The sequence below is a fragment of the Alosa pseudoharengus genome, unplaced genomic scaffold (assembly GCF_046254945.1).
Source record: "Alosa pseudoharengus isolate Yale_2024_CS ecotype anadromous, Long Island Sound unplaced genomic scaffold, YU_APseudo_1.1 YU_APseudo_1.1_scf_15, whole genome shotgun sequence".
NCBI classification, from domain to species: Eukaryota; Metazoa; Chordata; class Actinopteri; order Clupeiformes; family Clupeidae; genus Alosa; species Alosa pseudoharengus.
The window spans coordinates 1108142-1127952 of NW_027468620.1; the positions used below are offsets into that span (position 1 = coordinate 1108142).

General features: G+C 38.2%; 1 protein-coding gene across 1 annotated transcript in view; it reads left to right on the plus strand.

Moving 5' to 3' along the window:
- The window catches only part of stk32c (serine/threonine kinase 32C), a 484207-nt gene extending 479128 nt beyond the window's left edge, over positions 1-5079 (plus strand). Inside the window, exon 12 of the mRNA XM_076286494.1 lies at positions 3572-5079. Coding sequence (XP_076142609.1) covers positions 3572-3746 — 175 coding nt within the window. The 3' untranslated portion in view covers positions 3747-5079. The remainder of the gene's footprint in view (positions 1-3571) is intronic.
- The last annotated feature ends 14732 nt before the right edge of the window (positions 5080-19811 follow it).

A 19811-nucleotide genomic window follows, 5' to 3' on the forward strand; every position in this document is an offset into this window, starting at 1 on the left:
GACGCAAAGTGTGTCAAAAAACACCCTTTCTTCTCTGTTACATTGCTCCGCAACTGTTCATAGCAGCGAGAAGCCTTTGTTGTGTGACAGAGCAGAAGTGGGGCTTTCCAACGAGACCACGCACTTGTCTGTACGTTAAAGTATGACGATTAAAAAAAATCATGAAATTAAATCAAATTGCATCATATTTACAGTCTCTGCCACCTGCGCACCCATTACTCTCGTTTGAATTAGGCCTACTCCCGAACCCGTGAACGCATAGATATGGCAAGCATATCAGATGAAAGAGGAGACACAGGGCTATCCATTGGTACCAAGTATGTCGATCCTTCTGGCTTATGAAAACAGAAGAAGTGACTGCAAAATAATAACGTCATAAAAACCAACTGCAGACGCAGTTGAAAGAGGAGACACAGAGCTATCACAGCAATATAATAACTTCATATAGCTCGACTTACCTCACGTTTTTGTCTGTTTTTGTGACAAAGCATGTTTATAATCCAACGCTATTGTGTGTTTCTCTATGGCAAAGAATGTTCATAATCCGGTTTTGAGATCCTAGCAAATTCCTGTATGGCATTCAATTCAAGGCTCACATTGCATCCCAATTTGTTCGACAAACAAACACCTTTTTTGCCTTTACTTTGTTCATGGCAACGCAGTAAAAAGTTGTAGAGAATCATGAGTGCAGACAGGCACACACACGTAAACTTGGGTCAAGTCAGGTCAGATCAGTTCGTGTTTCAGATATGGAGTGCAGAAAGGTCATTTTTAATCACTAAATAAAAGAAATGGCATTTATTTCTGTAAGGCACACACCACATATGTCTGTAAATGCTCAGCCCCAGAGAATCCCTCCACCGTGGCAATGATATTGCCAGATTCAGGACAGTCTGCCCTACACACACATGAAATGCATGTAGAGCTTTGAGCTTGCTGTGGTGAGATACATGTCAAAATATAAGATTTTTTAATTCTTTAAAAATCTAAATAAAATCAATGCTAGTACTAATACATGAAATAGCCTAGATAGCCTAGACTCTGCCGGAAAAAAAACAATATATAATATGTGTGTGTGGCACTTACAATGACCAGAATAAATCCTTATGAATAAAGGTAGTGAAAATGCCCTAAAAAAACTAAGGGTTAAAATATACATATTTTTAAAAAGTAGAATCCATGCAAAAATACTTAAAAAACAATTATTTAATAAATATTTCTGGAAAATATAAGTTGTATGTGTATGTGTTTATTAGTTCCAAAGTTTAATAAATTAGACACTGATGGCACAGTGCTCTGTTTTAAGTCTTTTTTCTCAACTAAAAATGCTTTGCGCTGGTTAGGGGGTACTTGGCTGAAAAAATATTTCACAGGGGGTACATCACTGAAAAAAGGTTGAGAACCACTGGGCTAGAGGGAACTGGATAACTGCGCAATCTCCTCCAGCCTAGTCTTTGTTGCCTTAATGATTTCCTTTTCAAAGTTTCTTATATTAAAAATTAGATATAAATTATCAACAATGACAAGCCAGTCAAAACCTTTCACTCTCTCTATCCCTCTCATGCGCGCTCCCAATTAAAGGGGAACTTGGCAGCGATTTCAACGTAATAAACCCGTTTAGAAATCATTTGGATGGTTAAATGACCTGTTCTGGTGAAAATGGTGACTTTCCCCACTGTGCCTAGCGTCCCCAGGCGGAAAACCAACCTTGCAACATTGAGACTACCATCCCGGAAAGAGAAGTTAGAAACAAGAAACTCGTTTTAAATTGTGTTTCTTACCTTGTAACATCCACATAGTTCTGCCAAACGTATGCTAACCATTCGCTAGCTTGTAAACAAATCCATGTGCTTTATCATTACCTTTTCCCACAGTTTGAAATAGCATAATGCACAATTTCTCCAGCAGAGGGTGAAATCCTGCCAAGTTTCCCTTTAAATGGAGCAACTTTCAAGTCAGACCTGCCGAGAGTAAAGTTTCATCCTTATGTAGCCTAACATGCTGTTTTAACATTGACATTGTAAACATTCTCTTGGAAGAGTGAAAAGCAGTTTGCAGTAAAGCTAACCAAAATGTCGTCTATCGCAGGAAAAAATAGCGAGCAGCCTACTGTATAATAACCTAAGCTCGGTAGGCAGGATTCGGCTGGTGGGCCGTATAGTTTGCCCACCTCTGGGCTAGAGGGAGTCGGATAACTCCGCAATCTCCTCCAGCCTCGTCTTTCTTGCCTTCATGATTTCCTTTCTTATATTAAAAAGTAGCTATCAATTATCAACAATGACAAGCCAGCCAGAACCTGCCACTCTCTCATGTGTGCTCAGACGCATTCCCAATTAATGGATTTAGCATAACATTGAAGTTAGATCTTAATGGAGATTGAGAGAGAACCCGAAAAGTATTGTTATGTAGCATGCTGTTGGTGTATATTGCCATTGTAAACATTATCTAAGAAGATTAAAAATCAATTTACAGTATAGCTATTTATTGGCTACATTTTGGTGCCCCCTCTGTCCCTTGGTGCCATACGCACAATGCGTGATGCACGTGGTGGTAGCGGCGGCACTGGTTATACACACAGTATGGAGGATGGTAAGATTCAAAAAATTCCATAAGAACCAGAGAGTTACAGAAAGGGTAACCCAAGTCCCCCCAAAAATCTTCAAAAGTGACCTCACTGCTAATAGATTATTTAGAGGGCATGCCAGGTAAAAGCCTAAGATTGGAAAGTGGAAGAGTTGAATTCATGGAATATCTTGGACCTAAGACTTTTCCTGCACATTTGTAGCCTACTTGCCATAATGTAGTCTGTTATGTTGACACATTTGATGGCTTAGGATAGCCATAGGCTATGTGGAGAGAATTACTTTCTGTTTTGAAAGCACAACACAACAGTCATACAGTAAATTAATTATTTTTTCAACGGACAAATGGCAGGTGTCGTATGATTTTGTAATGAATGTATTTACCAACAAACGTTTATTCTTATGCTGAAATTGGAGTGATACAAAGGTTTCATGAGTCACACGTGAACCCCATTGGAAAATTATTTCTGCACTCAGATCTACGCTGGTTTCAACGCTCAGTTGATAAATGAGGGCCTTTATCCCTGCAAAAGCACTTATTAACTACAGTAAGCAAAATCAAATCCCCAAACCTTCCATTTTTCCATTCCATTTCCATTTTTTTCTAACCATACAAACCTTTGCCAAATTTGGGATTTGCTCTGCAGGTCCGTCTGGTCAAGAGGCCATTGATGCCCATTTCCAATGTCTCTAAACATAATTACAATCGCTAAGCCGCATGGACATGTATTTTCTTTGGAACTGAGTAAACAACTGTATTTAAAACCTTTGTTTACAAAATTGCTGCACTTCGGTAACAATTTGGTAAGAGTTTAATGCACCAATTTAAGTTTAATTTAACTGCTAGTTACACCCCTGCTGGAAGTCAATGAACCCTTTCCAGACCCACTCTCAATCTCAATGGAGAAGGGTCTGGTGTCAACGAAGCTATTTTTTTTTTCATTTTCCAAAAACTAATTGTGCATGTGTGTATATGTAATTTCCCTTAGGCTGAAGAAGAGGCAAGAGGATCTGTCAGAGAGTGGACCAGAAGGTGAAGCTGATGGAAATGATTATGTAGATGTGGGAGCCACAGAGGATGAAGAGACAGAACTGGAACCTGAGGCAGAGACCTCCAAACTCAACATTTGTGGATCTGTTTGTTCCTCTACTGGTAGCTGCTAGCACCCTGCACAGTTCACCACCCAGCCTTCCAATCATGTGTTTTCTATGCCTCCTACCAATTTCTCAGTAGACAAACTGTAGAGTATAGAGTGCACTAACATAACATGTCCTATCTCAGTAGCATTATCATGTTATGGCGGAAACCCACACTGACCATTTATAGCAGTATGCTTGAATTTCTATGCAATACAGTTTGATGTATATTCAAAAATAGTATAAAGTGCTATGCAGGATACCAACACCTGGGCAGCATGACATATTATGGTGTAGTGCCATGCAGCTTTAGGTTTAAAGAATGAGGTCCTGTTTTTTATAAAGGCATGGCAGTTCAATTATTAAACTGTTGAACAGTTTTTTGCAGTGATAGCCTAGTATTAGTATGTCCATATTTCCTGCTTTTTTGCATTGTAATTGGATGTATTTTTATCAAAATCTAATACATGTTTGTAAAGGGGTCACATACTGAAGCAATATTGAGACAGACATTTCAATTATGTGACCTGCATGAGGTCCACCTTGCATCTGAACAATGCACTTTCTTTGCAGTCACTGTGTGCAGTCCCAACGTTTTCTTTTTCTTTATTTTTTTAAATGATCAATGTTTTAATCTCAAGTCTGTGCAAGCTCAGTGTAGATGGGAGAGAGTTGCACTCCTGACAGTATTGTAGCTTATATAGCTGTCTGCTTTTTCTATAAGAATTTGATAGGAATATTGTTGAGATATGCATGTAACCACTATACATACATAGGCTTTGCTTGGATATATGGAGGCCCTAAGATGCTAAATGTTAACATTACATTTAATAGGTAATTTGTCATTATCTTGAGATAACAAAACATTTTCCTGAGATAATGACATAAATTATTTAATATCTAGGGAAAACTTATTGTCTTCTTAAGGGGCTGATCAGCTACGCAAGGTCTTTGGGAGACTGATATTAAACTGAAATTAAGAAATTCAAGTGTTATAAACCCTGTTAAATGTTTTGTTTTATTCCAAAAAGTAAAATAGCCTGGTAGCCTAGCTTAGTTTTATGCTGCTTTGGGTTGTACTTCAAAGCCTTCTGAGCCTTTGTCCCGCATCTCGCATTTCATACTCGCATATCGTACATATATTGTTCTGCCTTCCATTGGTCATTTGGACTTAATTGTTAGGAAATTAACTATGTTAGCATTTGCCTTTCCAAAACAATTGAAGTGAATTTTGGGGGCTTTTTTGCAATTATTATGACATGACAGTGAGGAGAAAAAGCGAGTGGGAAAGAGAGATGGGGTGGCAACGGGAAATGAGCCAGTCGTGGGCACTTGGGGCTGTATGTGGTGTGGGCCCTGTAGCCAGTTGCTCCACAGCTCCCCCAATTTAATGTATTTTTCAATGTATTTTCAAAGCTATGTCTTCTCTCTGAAGGACATTACAACAAGTTTCGTAATGCATCTTAGCAGTTAGTTGTCTCCAAATATGGTTAATTAAGGTAGGATCAATATGTACATTATGAAAATGACTTTCATGACTCCAAAATATCTTGGGTAATGCCACATTATTTGTATACTAGGTTTCTTAAGCCAACTGTATAGCACCCTCCATTTATTACTTCACCCCCAGTGAAGTTGAAGTATAAAAAAACATATTTTGGTGATTTATCATTTATACAATGGGGTCATTCTGTGTCAAATCAGATTTGCACCTGCTCAGACTTTTTTTTCTCACATTTTCTGAGAGGGTGACCTGTTAACCTCTAGATGATTTGTCATGGAATGACGCAGTAACAATGGCCCACATTTCTCATCCAAACAACATCAAACTCGACACTGCATTCACTTTTACCCTTAGCAAGATACCTGCCAAGTATCAATATTAGTCCGGCGAATGGTTTTAGAGATATGAGACAGACAGACACACAGACAAATACACATACAGACAGATGTTTCTGGAATTAATATAATGAATATAATTGTTAGATGACAAGAAAGGCTTTTGGGTTACAAATAATCTATTATTGAGGTCACTTCTGAAGTTTTTTTTAGATTTATTGTATTTCCATTGCTAGCACACCCACCTCCCAATCTGTGGTGCTGGAAGTTTGCTGATTCAAGCCCAGGCTGGTGTGGAACTGAACTGTATAGTCAACATAACACAGAGCACACATACTAAATGTATACAGAGCCCTCCACATTTATTGGTATCCCTGGTGAAGTTGTGTAAAATCCAACCCTAGAGGGAAGCAGAGTTATTCTGAGAAAAAAATATAGCTCATATAGAAATAAATATCTTTACCAAAGGCACATTTGCCACAATTATTGGAATCCCAGTGTTTTATACTTTGTAATGCCTCCTATGATATACCTTAAAGTTGGAGAATACAAAAAAGAGATTTAAGGCCATTTCTCTCTACATAATCTCTTCAGATTGTACAGATTCCTAGGTTCGTTCTTCTGCATTTTTCTTTTTCTAAGGGGTAATGGCAGAAGCATTTTGTATTCAGTAAACCATTTTTGTGTTGATCTGAATGCATGGTTTGGTTCATTGACCTGCTGGATGATCCAATCATAACTCCATTTGTTTTCTTGGCAGACAGATGGATTTTGATTGATTTAAAATATCCAGGTATATCATGGTGACCATGATATCTTGCACCCTAGGTCGCCAGGGCCTTTGGAATGAAAACAGCCCCAGAACATCAGAGACCCACTAGCATACTTATCAGGCATTACATTTCTTTTCAGTAGTCATCTCTAGCCATCCATCTAAACACAAAATCCACCTTAGGGTTTTTAGATAAAAAGCTACATTTTAATTTTATCTGATCATACAACATGATTCCAGGCAAAATCCCAAGAGCATTTAGCAATTCCAGTCATTTACACTTCTAATTAAATTAGAAGAAAGTATTTTCCCTGGCATATCTTTTAGATCATCTATTAGAGTAAGGCCACCCCTGAAGTTTTGGAGACTGACATGTTGTCTCTCTTACCATCATAATTTGCAATGTAATAATTCAACTCTAACTGTAAACTAGAAATGCATCTCCAAGGAGCTGCAAGAGTGGGCTTGATCAGGTGCAGGCCGCCAAAAGAACAGTAATATTTTAAAAAATTTGGGCACACAAATCAAAAGTTGTCTGCATTAACGCAACATCCAATAAGCCAAAACACATAAATAAAGTGGTTGCTATGTTGGTTGCTAGGGTAATCATGCATGTTCGGGTCCCATTATAGTGGTGGTTGGTAGTTTATTGCTAGGGTAATTAATTAAATAGGGTAATAAGCATAGTTGCTAGGGCGTTGTTAGGGTAAATAAGGTGGTTGCTAAGGTGTTGCTATGGTGCTTATGGGGGTTGCTATGCAAAATAACAGTTGTTATGGTCGTTGCTAGGGTAATCATGTTGGTTGCTATGGTGGTTGCTAGGTTGATATTATAGAGGTGGTTGCTAGGTTGTTGCTAGGGTAATTAAGATGGTTGCTAGGGTACATATGGTGGTTGCTATGCTAAATAACGTGGTTGCTATGCTGTTTGCTGAGGTTAAAGCCAAACCATGTGTATACAGGTCATGTACATGGTCTACTGTGGATCTACAAAGATCTGTTTGACATAGATTGGCTTTTAAAAAAAAGATTGGACATGTTTTACATGACCTTTACAACTGGTGTTGGCTAGGAACGGAACTCTGCTTCATTCAAGGATTCCAATGGTACCTCATCTTTGAAAATCGGACATACGGGTCAAAAGTTACATGCACAGCTCTTCACAGACACAGACAGCCCAGCCTAGCCCAGCTTCATAATTAGGCAGCTGCCATATGGCTTAGAACTCTGCCAGGTGCAAGCAATCAAGACTTACAGCGTGTCCTAACTGGATCCAAGCGAGCGAATATCTTGTAGCATTCGGTGTTATTTGTCTACACTGAATCCGCAGATATTATATATTTTTACTAAGGAATATGACAAAAATAGTAAAGCACAGTGACTTGGATAAGTAACTTTAATCTGATTACTGGTTTGGAAATAGTAGCATGTTAGATTACTCGTTACCGAAAAAAGAGGTCAGAATAGAGTAACGCGTTACTAAGTAATGCATTACTGGCATCACTGAACAGGATACACCGGTTCGGGCCTGAACTTTTGGAGTTGGAACCGTGTTGATAGCTCAAACGCTCTAGGAGCAGTAGTCCGCACAAAAAGTGGGTGGATAGAATAATATGTGGGTCATTCTTTAAATCAGGGTACATTTCCCATCTCCATGATAAAGATTTAGTTATTATTAAAAAAAAAAAATCTTTATGGAATCAATTTTGAACAATTATGCTAATAAAACACCGTTTCACCAGTAACAATGCTTTATATTTATTTTAGACCCAATTTATCCACAAAATATTAACTAAATTACTTATACACCCCATATTATTGACTGTCTCCGACTACAGAGTCATGCATTCAACTTGACTAAACATGATGTTATCAAGTCTAACAATCTATTTTTTGGAGATTAATTTACTAACTGTTATAACATCAGTTATATACAATGTCTATTTTCTGTATTATGCAAGATATAAGTTTAAAAAATATATCAATTTGGTCCGTCTCAAAGTTCTTGTAAACTTTGTTATAAAACTGCTTAAAATCTACACAGACTTTGAATATGAAGCATGATGCCTACACAGAGAGATGTCAATTCCTCGGACAGGAAACTTTGGAAAGGCAGTGAGATATGTTAAGCTTCTTCTGTCATTAATTTGAACAAAATGTACAAAATGATTCGTCAACTCTGTTATGCGTTATTGGAGTGAAACTCTCACTCAATTTTTAAAAAACAATAATATGATTCAAAGCCATTCTGGTTTTATACATACCATGCAGTAACTAGTTTGAGGTTAGGATGTGGAGCTAAGCCACAAAATGATGTGAAATGTCAACTCTGTTATCGTCAACTCTGTATGCACCTCTTGGAAACTTGCCAGTGGAATGTGTTTTTTTTTTATTATTTCAGGACAAAAAGTAGCAATCTTATCAGATTCAAAGTTGCTATAGTGGCTGTAGAGACAAAAGTTCTCATAGGGAAGGCATAATTTAAAAATGTATCACATTTGCTAAATATATACTGTAATTTAACGAGTTTGTCTCTAACAGAGTTGACAGATTTTTCTGTTATTACATATTTTTTTCAAATAAATACTTGAAGTCTTTACATGAATTAGTTTACTCAGCAAATACTTGTCATGTTAACTTTGAAGTGTGTTCTGACTATAAAAAAGTTTAATTATAAAAACTCATTAAATTTTTTTGGTTTCTTTCTACACTTGAAATGTACCCTGAATTATAGAATAACCCATGTATACTTAAAGGACAATTCCGGCGCAAAATGAACCTGGGGGTTAATAACACATTTGTACCAGTTCGACCGTTCGCTGGGATTTATTTTCATGCTAGTCGAATGTGACCAGTTTTATTGCAAACCGCTAATTAGCTTTTAACGCTAGCCTTCGGGGCACACGTACAGTAGAAAGAAATCGCTATTTCTATACCACTAAAAAGGCTCAAAATAGCACCACACTTAAACAGTAGCATAATGAGGGTCTCTACATGTAAACCGAAGCATTGAGAACTTTGTAAGTGTACAGGCAGTTTATTAAAAAGAAACACATTACCGTTCACGTCTGGTTGTTCACATATACAGGCAGGCGATGTGAACTAAAATCATGTAATTTGCTCAATATAGGCCTATCAGAAATAAGCTCCGATGTAACATAACTTGTATAGTGTACTTACTTAGTGGATGTCCATCTGGTCTCTCTGGTATGGATCGCCGCCTCCAATTTCTTTTCGGGACATGGAAAAAAGTTTCAACTACAGCCCTGTTTATCAATGAGGGGGAATCTTCAGACTCTACAAAACACTGCGTCTCTTGGGGGTCAAGACGCAACAGGTCCCACTCCATGCAACACAGGCACTCCTCTTCGGTGGCTATAGCTTCACAATGTCCGCAGGTAGCCTACAGTTTCTAGAAGTGCGAGGCTGTGTGCAGCATTGACTACAGGTAGCTCTCTCTCTCTCATAGCCCTTTCACGGAGCTCCGCAGCTCTTCGTTGGTAGGCTATATTCCGACGTCCAATAAGGGTTCATCCTCGATGTCTTCAAATTCGTTCAAATAGCCTGCCATCTCTTATGTCTCCTGTTGCGTTCAGTGCTTCTCTTTTGCACAGTCCTTTCTTTCAGCAACAACGTTTCACATGAGATTCACTTCACATCCCAGAGTTTCGTTTTCCCAAGGCGCCTGCCTGTATGTGAACCAGACGTGAACGGTAATGTGTTTCTTTTTAATAAACTGCCTGTACACTTACAAAGTTCTCAATGCTTCGGTTTACATGTAGAGACCCTCATTATGCTACTGTGTAAGTGTGGTGCTATTTTGAGCCTTGTTAGTGGTATAGAAATAGCGATTTCTTTCTACTGTACGTGTGCCCCGAAGGCTAGCGTTAAACACTAATTAGCGGTTTGCAATAAAACTGGTCACATTCGACTAGCATGAAAATAAATCCCAGCGAACGGTCGAACTCGTACAAATGTGTTATTAACCCCCAGGTTCATTTTGCGCCGGAATTGTCCTTTAAGAAGAACAATAGTGGGCTTGCTTGATCAAACCCACTAATAACTGAATATGGGCATTTTACCCATATACCTATATTTTATTACAATCTCCTGACTTAAAGAGGTCAAAGCACTTCCCCATTTATTTGAATTTTGTCTTTTCCATGTTGAAAGTTCATGGACACTCTTCATTAAAAACAAGCTTCAATTCCATTTTGCCAATATTTATTTTCTCAGTTGGATTCTTACTCATTGTTTTCATTTTGAGATTAACATAAATCACCAAATGGTGTTTTTTTATATACTACACATCTTTTCACTGAATTGTACCATGATTGCCAGTAAATGTGGAGGATGCTGTATGTGTAACCATTCTCATCCTCCATATTTGGATCATCTAAACTCCTGTCTTACACCAGCAGTTCTAATTGGCATGCATTTTATTATAGTCCATATCCAATATAGTGTATTTGTTTATTGTAGACTCCTGAATAGGCATACTTTCAATACAACATTCTACTTGATAAATATTATTGTCGCTTTGTTACTCAAACAGAGGGGTATTCCATCAACCCAGTCAATGAAGGATATGAATACAGGATTTCTGTTTGATTTACAATCTACAGGATTGTCATCGAAAGTCATCAAATTGAACATCAAGAGAAAAAAAATAGATTATTGCCTACATTAATTGGAAAATAGACCTGAAAGCAAATTTCAACAACAATGATCAAGGTTTGAAATCAATTGCGAGTTTGTCTTCACTCTTGAACAAAACAAGTGAATAAATAGTATAAACTCAAAACAAACTTGGCATAGGCTATTCAAAATTATAGGCTATAGCCTACGTTCTTAGATTAAAAGGGTTCACTCCAAATTATTGTCTAGGTGTAGGGGGTCATAAAAGAAATTGGTATCAACGTAATATAGCCTATTGTCTCCTATGAGTCTCATAGTTCTGCCAAAGTGTTTGTGAAATATAATTATCTAAAATGCAATTGCTTTTAATCTGTTTTTTTTTATATATTTAATCTGTGTAGCACACAGTTGATTTTACATTCATGAACAATCATCAACACATGAAGCTATTTTAATTATTAGTAGCCTATACAGGCTACATAATTATACCTTTGGCTTGCATCAGATATATAATGTAGCCCACTGGCATAGCCTATTTACTGTCACTGAACAGGCTACCAATTGTGCATGACCCTTTATCAATAGTAGGACATGTCTTTCATGTCTTTCAAGAGTATAACTAAAAATGCCATTATCAAGGTTATAAGCTATGTAAATGCTCTGTGTGAGAAGCGAACCTGAGAACACGCAGAGTAGCAAGATTCCTAGGTAAAAAGGGTAAAAAACACATGTCAAGTTTAAACATTTTAAGTTGCATAATTTTCCTAAATTCTTTGGAATTAGTGAATATGTAAATCAATGCTTGGTGACACTGTAGGGAAAAAAAAATTCTACTTACTCTACTACTTTAATAGAATAGTTAATGTAACCATCTTTTTGGACTCGTTTTCCGACTGATGGGATTTTTTTGCAACACAGCTTGATTAAGCTTGAACGTTAACCTGCTACGGACCAGGTTAGTTCTGTGGCATAAGTTCCCATAGTTACCATAGATTCACGTAAACCACACTAATGGAACGGAACTCTCACTAAAATTAGCGAGACTTAACGAAATAAGCCAGGTTTAGCCTTTAGCGAGGTTGATGGAATACCCCTCAGGAAAATCAGTTGAACATTCTCAATGCAACCTGGGAGAGCAGAGAGCATACTCTGTAGACTGTTAATGTGAGTTTAGGGTACCATGGTCTGGTCACTAATAAATAAGCCTAAAGCTTCTCCAACAAATGACAGAAAACACACTGGCTGACATAAGCATAAAAATGCTTTGCCATAAAAAAATTACCTACACCATGATGAAACAAAATAGTATCAGCATCTTCAACATACAGAACAAAATGATTCATACCCCTGGAAAATATTGATTTAATGTTGTTTGTTCTGACTGAAAATGACACTGTCACATGGCTAAAGGTTATAAGACAATGTGGTAGAAGCCTCTCCATGTCCCCACAATTATTCTATACCACACCTTTTTAGCAGCAACCTGAGTTTTGAGTAATGAACAATTCTTTGCCATCACTCTGACAAGGGGCTACATTAAGATTTTTGGATGAATAGATCTGGCAGTCTGCCGAGAGACCTGCATTGGACCATTAAACCACACAATGATCCAAAACATACAGCCAAACAAGGCAAGAAATGGTTAACAGAGAATAATATCAACATTTTAGAGTGGCCCAGCCAGAGTACAGACCTCAATCCATCAAAAAAGTGAGCACAAAGTTAATGTTAATGTTAAATGGTAAATGTAGGGAGAACCAACGTTTAATGGTTAAATATGGTAACTTACCATGGTAACTTGAATTTGGCCCAAAGCAGCCGGGCATAACCACACAAATCACATGCTGCTGTCCTCCTAACCATGCTATGAATTGGATCATGTTAATATTTGCTGTTTCTATTGTCTCATCATCTATGCTTTTTAAACAACATCAATGTAAAGTTAATGTGTAAGGTGATTGATGAAGTGAAGCAGTTTATTATTAAGGAACAATTAGCATGCTAGTAATGGTATTTTACACACTAACACAAGGTTAACTTCACTGCAAGTTTATAACTATTGACCAATCTCGAGACTAGGCCACCTTATCAGGGACGTCAGGGGAGGAGCAGGAGGTGGGGGTCACCAGTCTTTTCTAATGAAAATATGTTATGAATGTAAAATAAAAATATAAAATAAATTTGTCCCAATAAAACTGTCCCAACTGTCTTACTCATCTGTACTTCCTTTAATTGCGCAATCCTACTGAAACTGAATTAAGCGCAGGCAATGCTGTCTCTCATTGGTGTCACCAATATATGTTTTTACACCCATTATTTGTACGTCCTCGCCTTCCATGGTTGGCATTGCACAACGGCCATATCTTTTAATCTCGTTTGGTATATTCAGAATGTCTTACAGTCATAGAGTGAATGACAGTGGAATGAATCTGTTTCAAATTTAATTAGAAACCATTGCAAGAATGTTTTGCTAAATTGTTCAAATGTGCATAGGTAGTCCAGAGGTTTAAAAGCCATTTCCAGGGGGGCTAGGGAGAGCTACGGAAAAGTAGCCAACTGCCCTGATGTTAGCTGAATTAATGTATTAGCTAATAAGAATGTATGGTATTTGTAGCGGCTGTAGCCTAATGTCATGAGTCAATATGATGTTAAGTTGTGAAAACTTTAAGTAATAAACTAATTCATGTAAAATTGCAAGTGAGGGCCCCAGCCGTGGCGCAACTGGCTGGGGTGACCCGGGTTCGGTTCCCGCCCCATGGCCCTTTCCGGATCCCACCCCGACTCTCTCTCCCACTTACTTCCTGTCACTCTCCACTATCCTGTCGCATTAAAAAATAAAAAAAAATTGCAAGTGAGCAATACACCAAAAAACTCACACACACACACTCATCTCTCTCTCCCTCTCTCGCATACAGGCACCCACGCACACACGCACCCGGCGTTAGGTTAGGCTACCTCACCAAATACAGTGGGCATTACTTCAAATTGGCCAGCTTCACTCGAGTATCCGCACGTGACCTCACGCGGGATCACACGACTTTAATTTGTATTTCTCCAGTGACGCTGCATCGACGCTGCAACAACCCAAACAACCGCCAGATGGCTCTGGTGAGCAGGGTATCTCGTAAAAAGAAATGGAGCCTGGAAAACCCTTCACAGACTTCACTACAGACTTTATCAGACTGGTTTAGAAATAATTTAATAGTCAGAAATATGCCTGCCCTGCCCTAATAAAGAAATATTTGGTTAACTGCGAGTGAATCCCGTTTGCAGCCGTAGAAGAAACATGGGACAAATGAAATATTCCGTTTTTTCTCCGAGTGCAAAGATGATAGACATCATTTGGACAAAATATAGAACATATTAACCTCCGTTGCTCAGCCAAATGCCTTCCTGTTACGTCCTGTTATCATGGAGTTACAGGCGATAAACGATTTTTGATGGTCACAAGTTTACTTCATTAGCGGTTTATTTTTTTTCATTTAAAGGTTTGACTTCATGCTTATTCAGTAGAGCATTTAGTGCTCTCCCCAATCCCAGACGTTCACATTGCATGTTTGTTTGTAATGGATGCAAAACAGCCTATAATGCTAAATGTCTATGGCGGGACACTATGTCTATGGTGCATGCTATTTCTGTAACCGCGAGATACGCGCTTCACCATGACGGCAATGTGTTGTTAACATACATGAACCAAGACATATAGCCCAGCAGCAATCTATCTAAAATAACACATACTTGAAGTACCATTCATCATAGGTAGGGTTGGGTATCGTTTGAATTTGAACGATTCCAATTCCGATTTCTTATTTCGATTCCGGTTCCTAACGATTCTCGATTCCGATTTTTTTAAGAGGCAAGATCAAAAAAAGTTTAGGATATTTTAAATGAGCTAGCTAACCAATGGTCTTTCTCAGGGTATCTGCACATTTTCCAAGTGCAAATTTAAAGACTTTTAAGACCTTTTCAAGACATCTAAATGAAACTTAAGGCTTTACCACGGCAAAAAGATATACATGACTGTTTATGCAATAGTTTTTTTTTTCCTTCTAATTTTAACCCCCACCCCATTTTGGATGTCTACAGAAGTTACCAAATATATTTTGGCGAAAGAAAAATAATTATGTGTGAATTACCTTCAAAGCTATAAATGCCCAATGTTAGGGTCTGGGCTGCTTGCTTTTGAAGCTGGCTGTACATATTTGGTTTTGCTTACTGTTCTTCACCTGTGTCTGTAGTAGCCTAGGCTACTTGCCAGAGACATATGCACTGGACTGGATTCCCTTCAATATTTTTTTCAAAGTTAGACTAAACTATTTACATATTTTAATAAGCCTACTTTATATAATTTACAATGTGCATCTATTGTTCAATATGCAGCACAGCAAATTAAAGTTAATCCACTACTTTACATTTTGCATACCAGTTGTATCTAAACCAACCAAAGCTTGACTGAAACACTGTAAAACCATTGACTTGTTTTAAATTAATTAAGAGACAGGTCCTCCTCGCATGATCCTGCTGAAAACTGCTGGTTTCATCTCAAGCACGCACGTATTATGAACGCACGTTTTTTTTATGTAGCCAGTCGCCGACATTCAAAAAAATATGCGGTTATATTTCACAACTTTTGCGAAGTAGGCCTAGCCTACTGGGACACGCTGGCAAGCAAGCTGCTGGCAGATATTTCAGGTAGGCTATTATAACTTAAGAGAGATTTTCTTCCCTAGGCTAGGCCAGCAACAAACGCTGGAAAGATGCAAACAGATAAACTTAACATATACAGTATTTCCTACTGATTACGAAGCACTGCACATAATTTGACCAGCAGTCTTCGCGTCCATAGTTTGTGAAACGATGCTGCGTCCGAGCAAAGATTTTAGATGCCCAGCGCAACTCCAAAAAGGAGAAAAAATGAGCGTCCGGCTTGAGGTTGCGCCGGACGGGCTTTTAAAATCCATATGTCCGGCCTAAATTCGAACGTATGACCAACCTATCGCTAACTGGCTTACAAACTCTTTCTCCCGCTCATTCTACCGTAGGCTTCCTCATTCCACGTAGGCTAGGCTACCTGTCTATCTCTCAGGCCTCTGCTACACGACGAAAACATCAGGCATATTATTTTGTACATAGGCCTACTGTATTATTACCGTTTTCAGACCTTTAACCACACCCGTGAAAAACATCTTCACTCTGCAACCAAGGGCGTCGTAGTGGGGGGACAAGTGGGAATAAATTACCCGGGCCCCAAGTGGGGGGAGGGCCCCTAAGGAGTTGAATTTTATTTTCCTTAATAATAAATAATTTCCTTAATTTAAAGATCGTAATAAATGTTATTAACTAATATAGATGCAAATATTTCGGGTAAATGCATCAGTTGATTGATGTATTAAATTGTGTCCAAGCCAACATTGTTTGAGGGCAGGCACCCTCTCCCTTGCACGAAATGGTTCAGTCCGCCTTCCCCTGCTAGGCGCATTTTTGAAGTAACGTTCATTCTGCCGAAGCGGCAATGCAGACGGTCACGGTGTGAAGATGTCTAAGTCTAAGAAAGCTAAATCCGGTTCCCAGAAAAGAAAGGCAAGAAAGGGAGAAAAAAAGAAATGATGGAAAACAAGTGTTAAGCCTTCTTTCCCAAGAAAGGTGAGCCCAATGTGAAAGCAATAGTCTACAAATGAAATAAACTCCTGAAGGTTACAAAACACTTCAATACCACCACGAATCCGCGATTATCAGTGCTAAAACAGCATTAACACAAAATTAGAAATAACATGATGCCTGATTTATAGCCTACCACAACATTTCAATAGCCTACTAATTCGAAAATTATTATGAGCTAATAGCTTAACTTAGTAGGCTCAATGTTATATAGGTTCATGAGGAAAGGCTGTCAAATTAGTAGCAAAGCTAACTTGTGAAACACATCACACTCAGTTAGCTATAGATAGCTGTTCTCTCAGCCAAAAGTGTTCAATTTGTATAGATAGCTGTTCTCTCAGCCAAAAGTGTTTTCATTCATTTCATGTTCTAGCTTTTAAACATTCTTTAAACATAAGAAATTCAGTCAAGTCTTGGGTAATAAGATTATTTTCTGTTATACAGTACATATAAGAGTTGTTAGATTAATTCAATGTGTGATTAGATGGTAGGCCTAGTTAGTTGTGAACCTCATGCGTCATGCTTACAGCCGGTGGTTGGTTGGTTGGGGGCCCATGGCCACCACTTGTGCATAGGGCCCAGAATTTGGTGCTACGCCCCTGTCTGCAACCATTACACTTCCACCCGTAGCCTAATAGCCCAGTCACTTATACAATTGCGTTTTAAATAGCCTACACGAAACTGGATGGAGACATCACTCGCTCTCTTGCACTCGCTGGCGGTCCCATACGCACATTTAATACCTCTCTTTCGAAAATTCAGTTGTATTTAAGACTTTTTAAGGATCCGCGGGAAGCCTGCTTTCTGAATGAAATAGTCTGACCTTCTCTATGAATTTTAATTCTATGAACTATGCGCTTCTTCGTTGGTGTTCAGCCATTTGGTCGGCGGACTGGGAATCGAAACTAGGAATCGAAATGTAAACTTTTGAACGATTCCGGGAAAATCGCAAAGATAGTCCCGGTTCCAAACAATACTCGATATTCGATACCCAAGCCTAATCATAAGTGCCGATTTATGTTTGTTGTAGGTCTACCCCACACATTATTGCCCTTACAAAAAAATAACTGCATTAGTTCATGTGTCAAAACTGCAGTTTTCTGAGTTTCAAAACTTCAGTTTAGGAGGAAATATGTGCAGTTCTAATGCTGGAAATGCAGTATTTTAGACACGAAAAAACTGCATAGTACTGCATAGTAGCCTACAGTACTTTATTGCAGAAATGCAGTATTTTGGACATGAAAATACTACTGTAATGCACTGTTCGGTAGTATAACTGCACTATAATTTACTTTTAAGTGACTAGGGCTAGTTTACAGCATGACATTTGTTGTGCTTATTAATACATTGCTCTTAACTCATTGAATGCCAAGCTGTTTTCGGAAGCTTTGTCCTAGAGTGCCAGCAATCTAGACCATTGTTGATGATTTTTGTACAGCCACAGCATATTCTGTGTTATAGCTATGAACACATACAATGGCTCGTTTGAAAGGTGAGACTTTAAGCTCTCAGTGGGTGCAAACCGTGTATTTCTACACGCCTCTGTTCCTGAGAAATCCCAAGCTAAACAGTGGCTAGTTTTAATCAAAATCGCTGTTTTTTTTCTAGAAATGGAGATAACGTCTTTCATGAAATATGAAGTGTTGCCTGTAAAGTTTCCGGGAAGTGACCAACGAGACTGCCACCTAGTGATAGACCCACGAAAATGGCCTGGTTTTGAGCTGACGTGCATGCGTCACTGATTCGACCCAGAGCGGCAACCGAGTTATGATAAAATGTCCAGATAAAATGTCCAGATTGTGCGTTTTCATGAGTTTTCGATCGTCATATATTTCATTTCCATTCATCACAGAGTTCCCAAAATCACATATAAGGTGTGTTAGAGTGTCTAGTTTCGTAATTAAAAAAAAAGCTAAAAACTTAATATTGCGTTTTTGGCACTCAACGCATGGGAAGGAAAAACGTAATATTACGTTTTTGGCACTCAATGAGTTAATAACGCAAAATTATTTTGTATCCGATTACTTGATTAATCGATTAAATAATCACTAGAATACTCGATTTAAAAAAGAATCGATAGCTGCAGCCCTATTTGACATATGTCAAATATGAACAAGGATGTCATGTATGGATTCCTAAGACTCAAAGCTTTGAGATGGTGTATAATATGACTATGCTACATAACAATAAGTGCATAAAATTGATTTAGAATGCTGGGGGAGGTGGGGGAGGCGTCCTGTGGGTATTCCAGTGCAGCCAGACCGGAAGACTATTTGCTGTTTATGGACTATGATTATATCGGTTACTAATGCTGTCACCATTGGGGATACATATTAAGCAGAGACAGGGATATGAAGACCAGAAGGGGCGAGCTCCCCCCCATCCCCCCCCAGTAAATCTCACCCTGCTCATGTCTGGAGAAATCCTGTAAGCTGTCTAACTGCTAGTCTGCTGTAAGACTCCTAAATAGATGTCATTTTCCTTTAACAGCACTGCTTTCATGACCTTTACCCCATTTTTTTCTTTCAAAAACCACAATACTATAAATACATCCCAAATGATTAACTAATTCAAATCATGTAACTGAATTAAACAGAACAGACAGAACTAGATTTAGACCCCTTGAAAATTAATCATTTTTGTTCTATAAGCTTTATTTGAAGACATTTTAGTTGAATTGTGTACTATAAATTAATGAGCTTGGTGCAAAACAGAAACTGATAAATTGCAATGATGCTAAGGAAATGTTCAATTAAAGACTCAGGAATCAGGTTTGAATATAACAAGGGAATACAAAGGACAACTAATGCCATTGTCCTTAAGCACGGCCTTTAAGCCTGTTAATCCTAAAACTGCTCCAGTGGCTTTGCCCCTTCAGCTATCTCTGTGTACTTGCAACCTGTCAATATGTTCCTTCGAAGCATTGCTAGAATGTGGGCTTCAGTTGATGATACAAACTACTGGAAATCTATTGTACTAATCTAATGTTGCCACAATATGTAGTATTGTTGGATTTATTATTAAGAAAAAAATCCTACTGAGAATGCCTATGTGATCTAGATTGATTTATAAACTTTAAAAGTCAGTTCACATCTTTAAGTTGATTTGGAGGTAATAAAAGTCACTAATAAAGTTAATAATAAAAGTTTGGAACTTTAAGCTGATTTGGAGGTAATAAAAGTCATG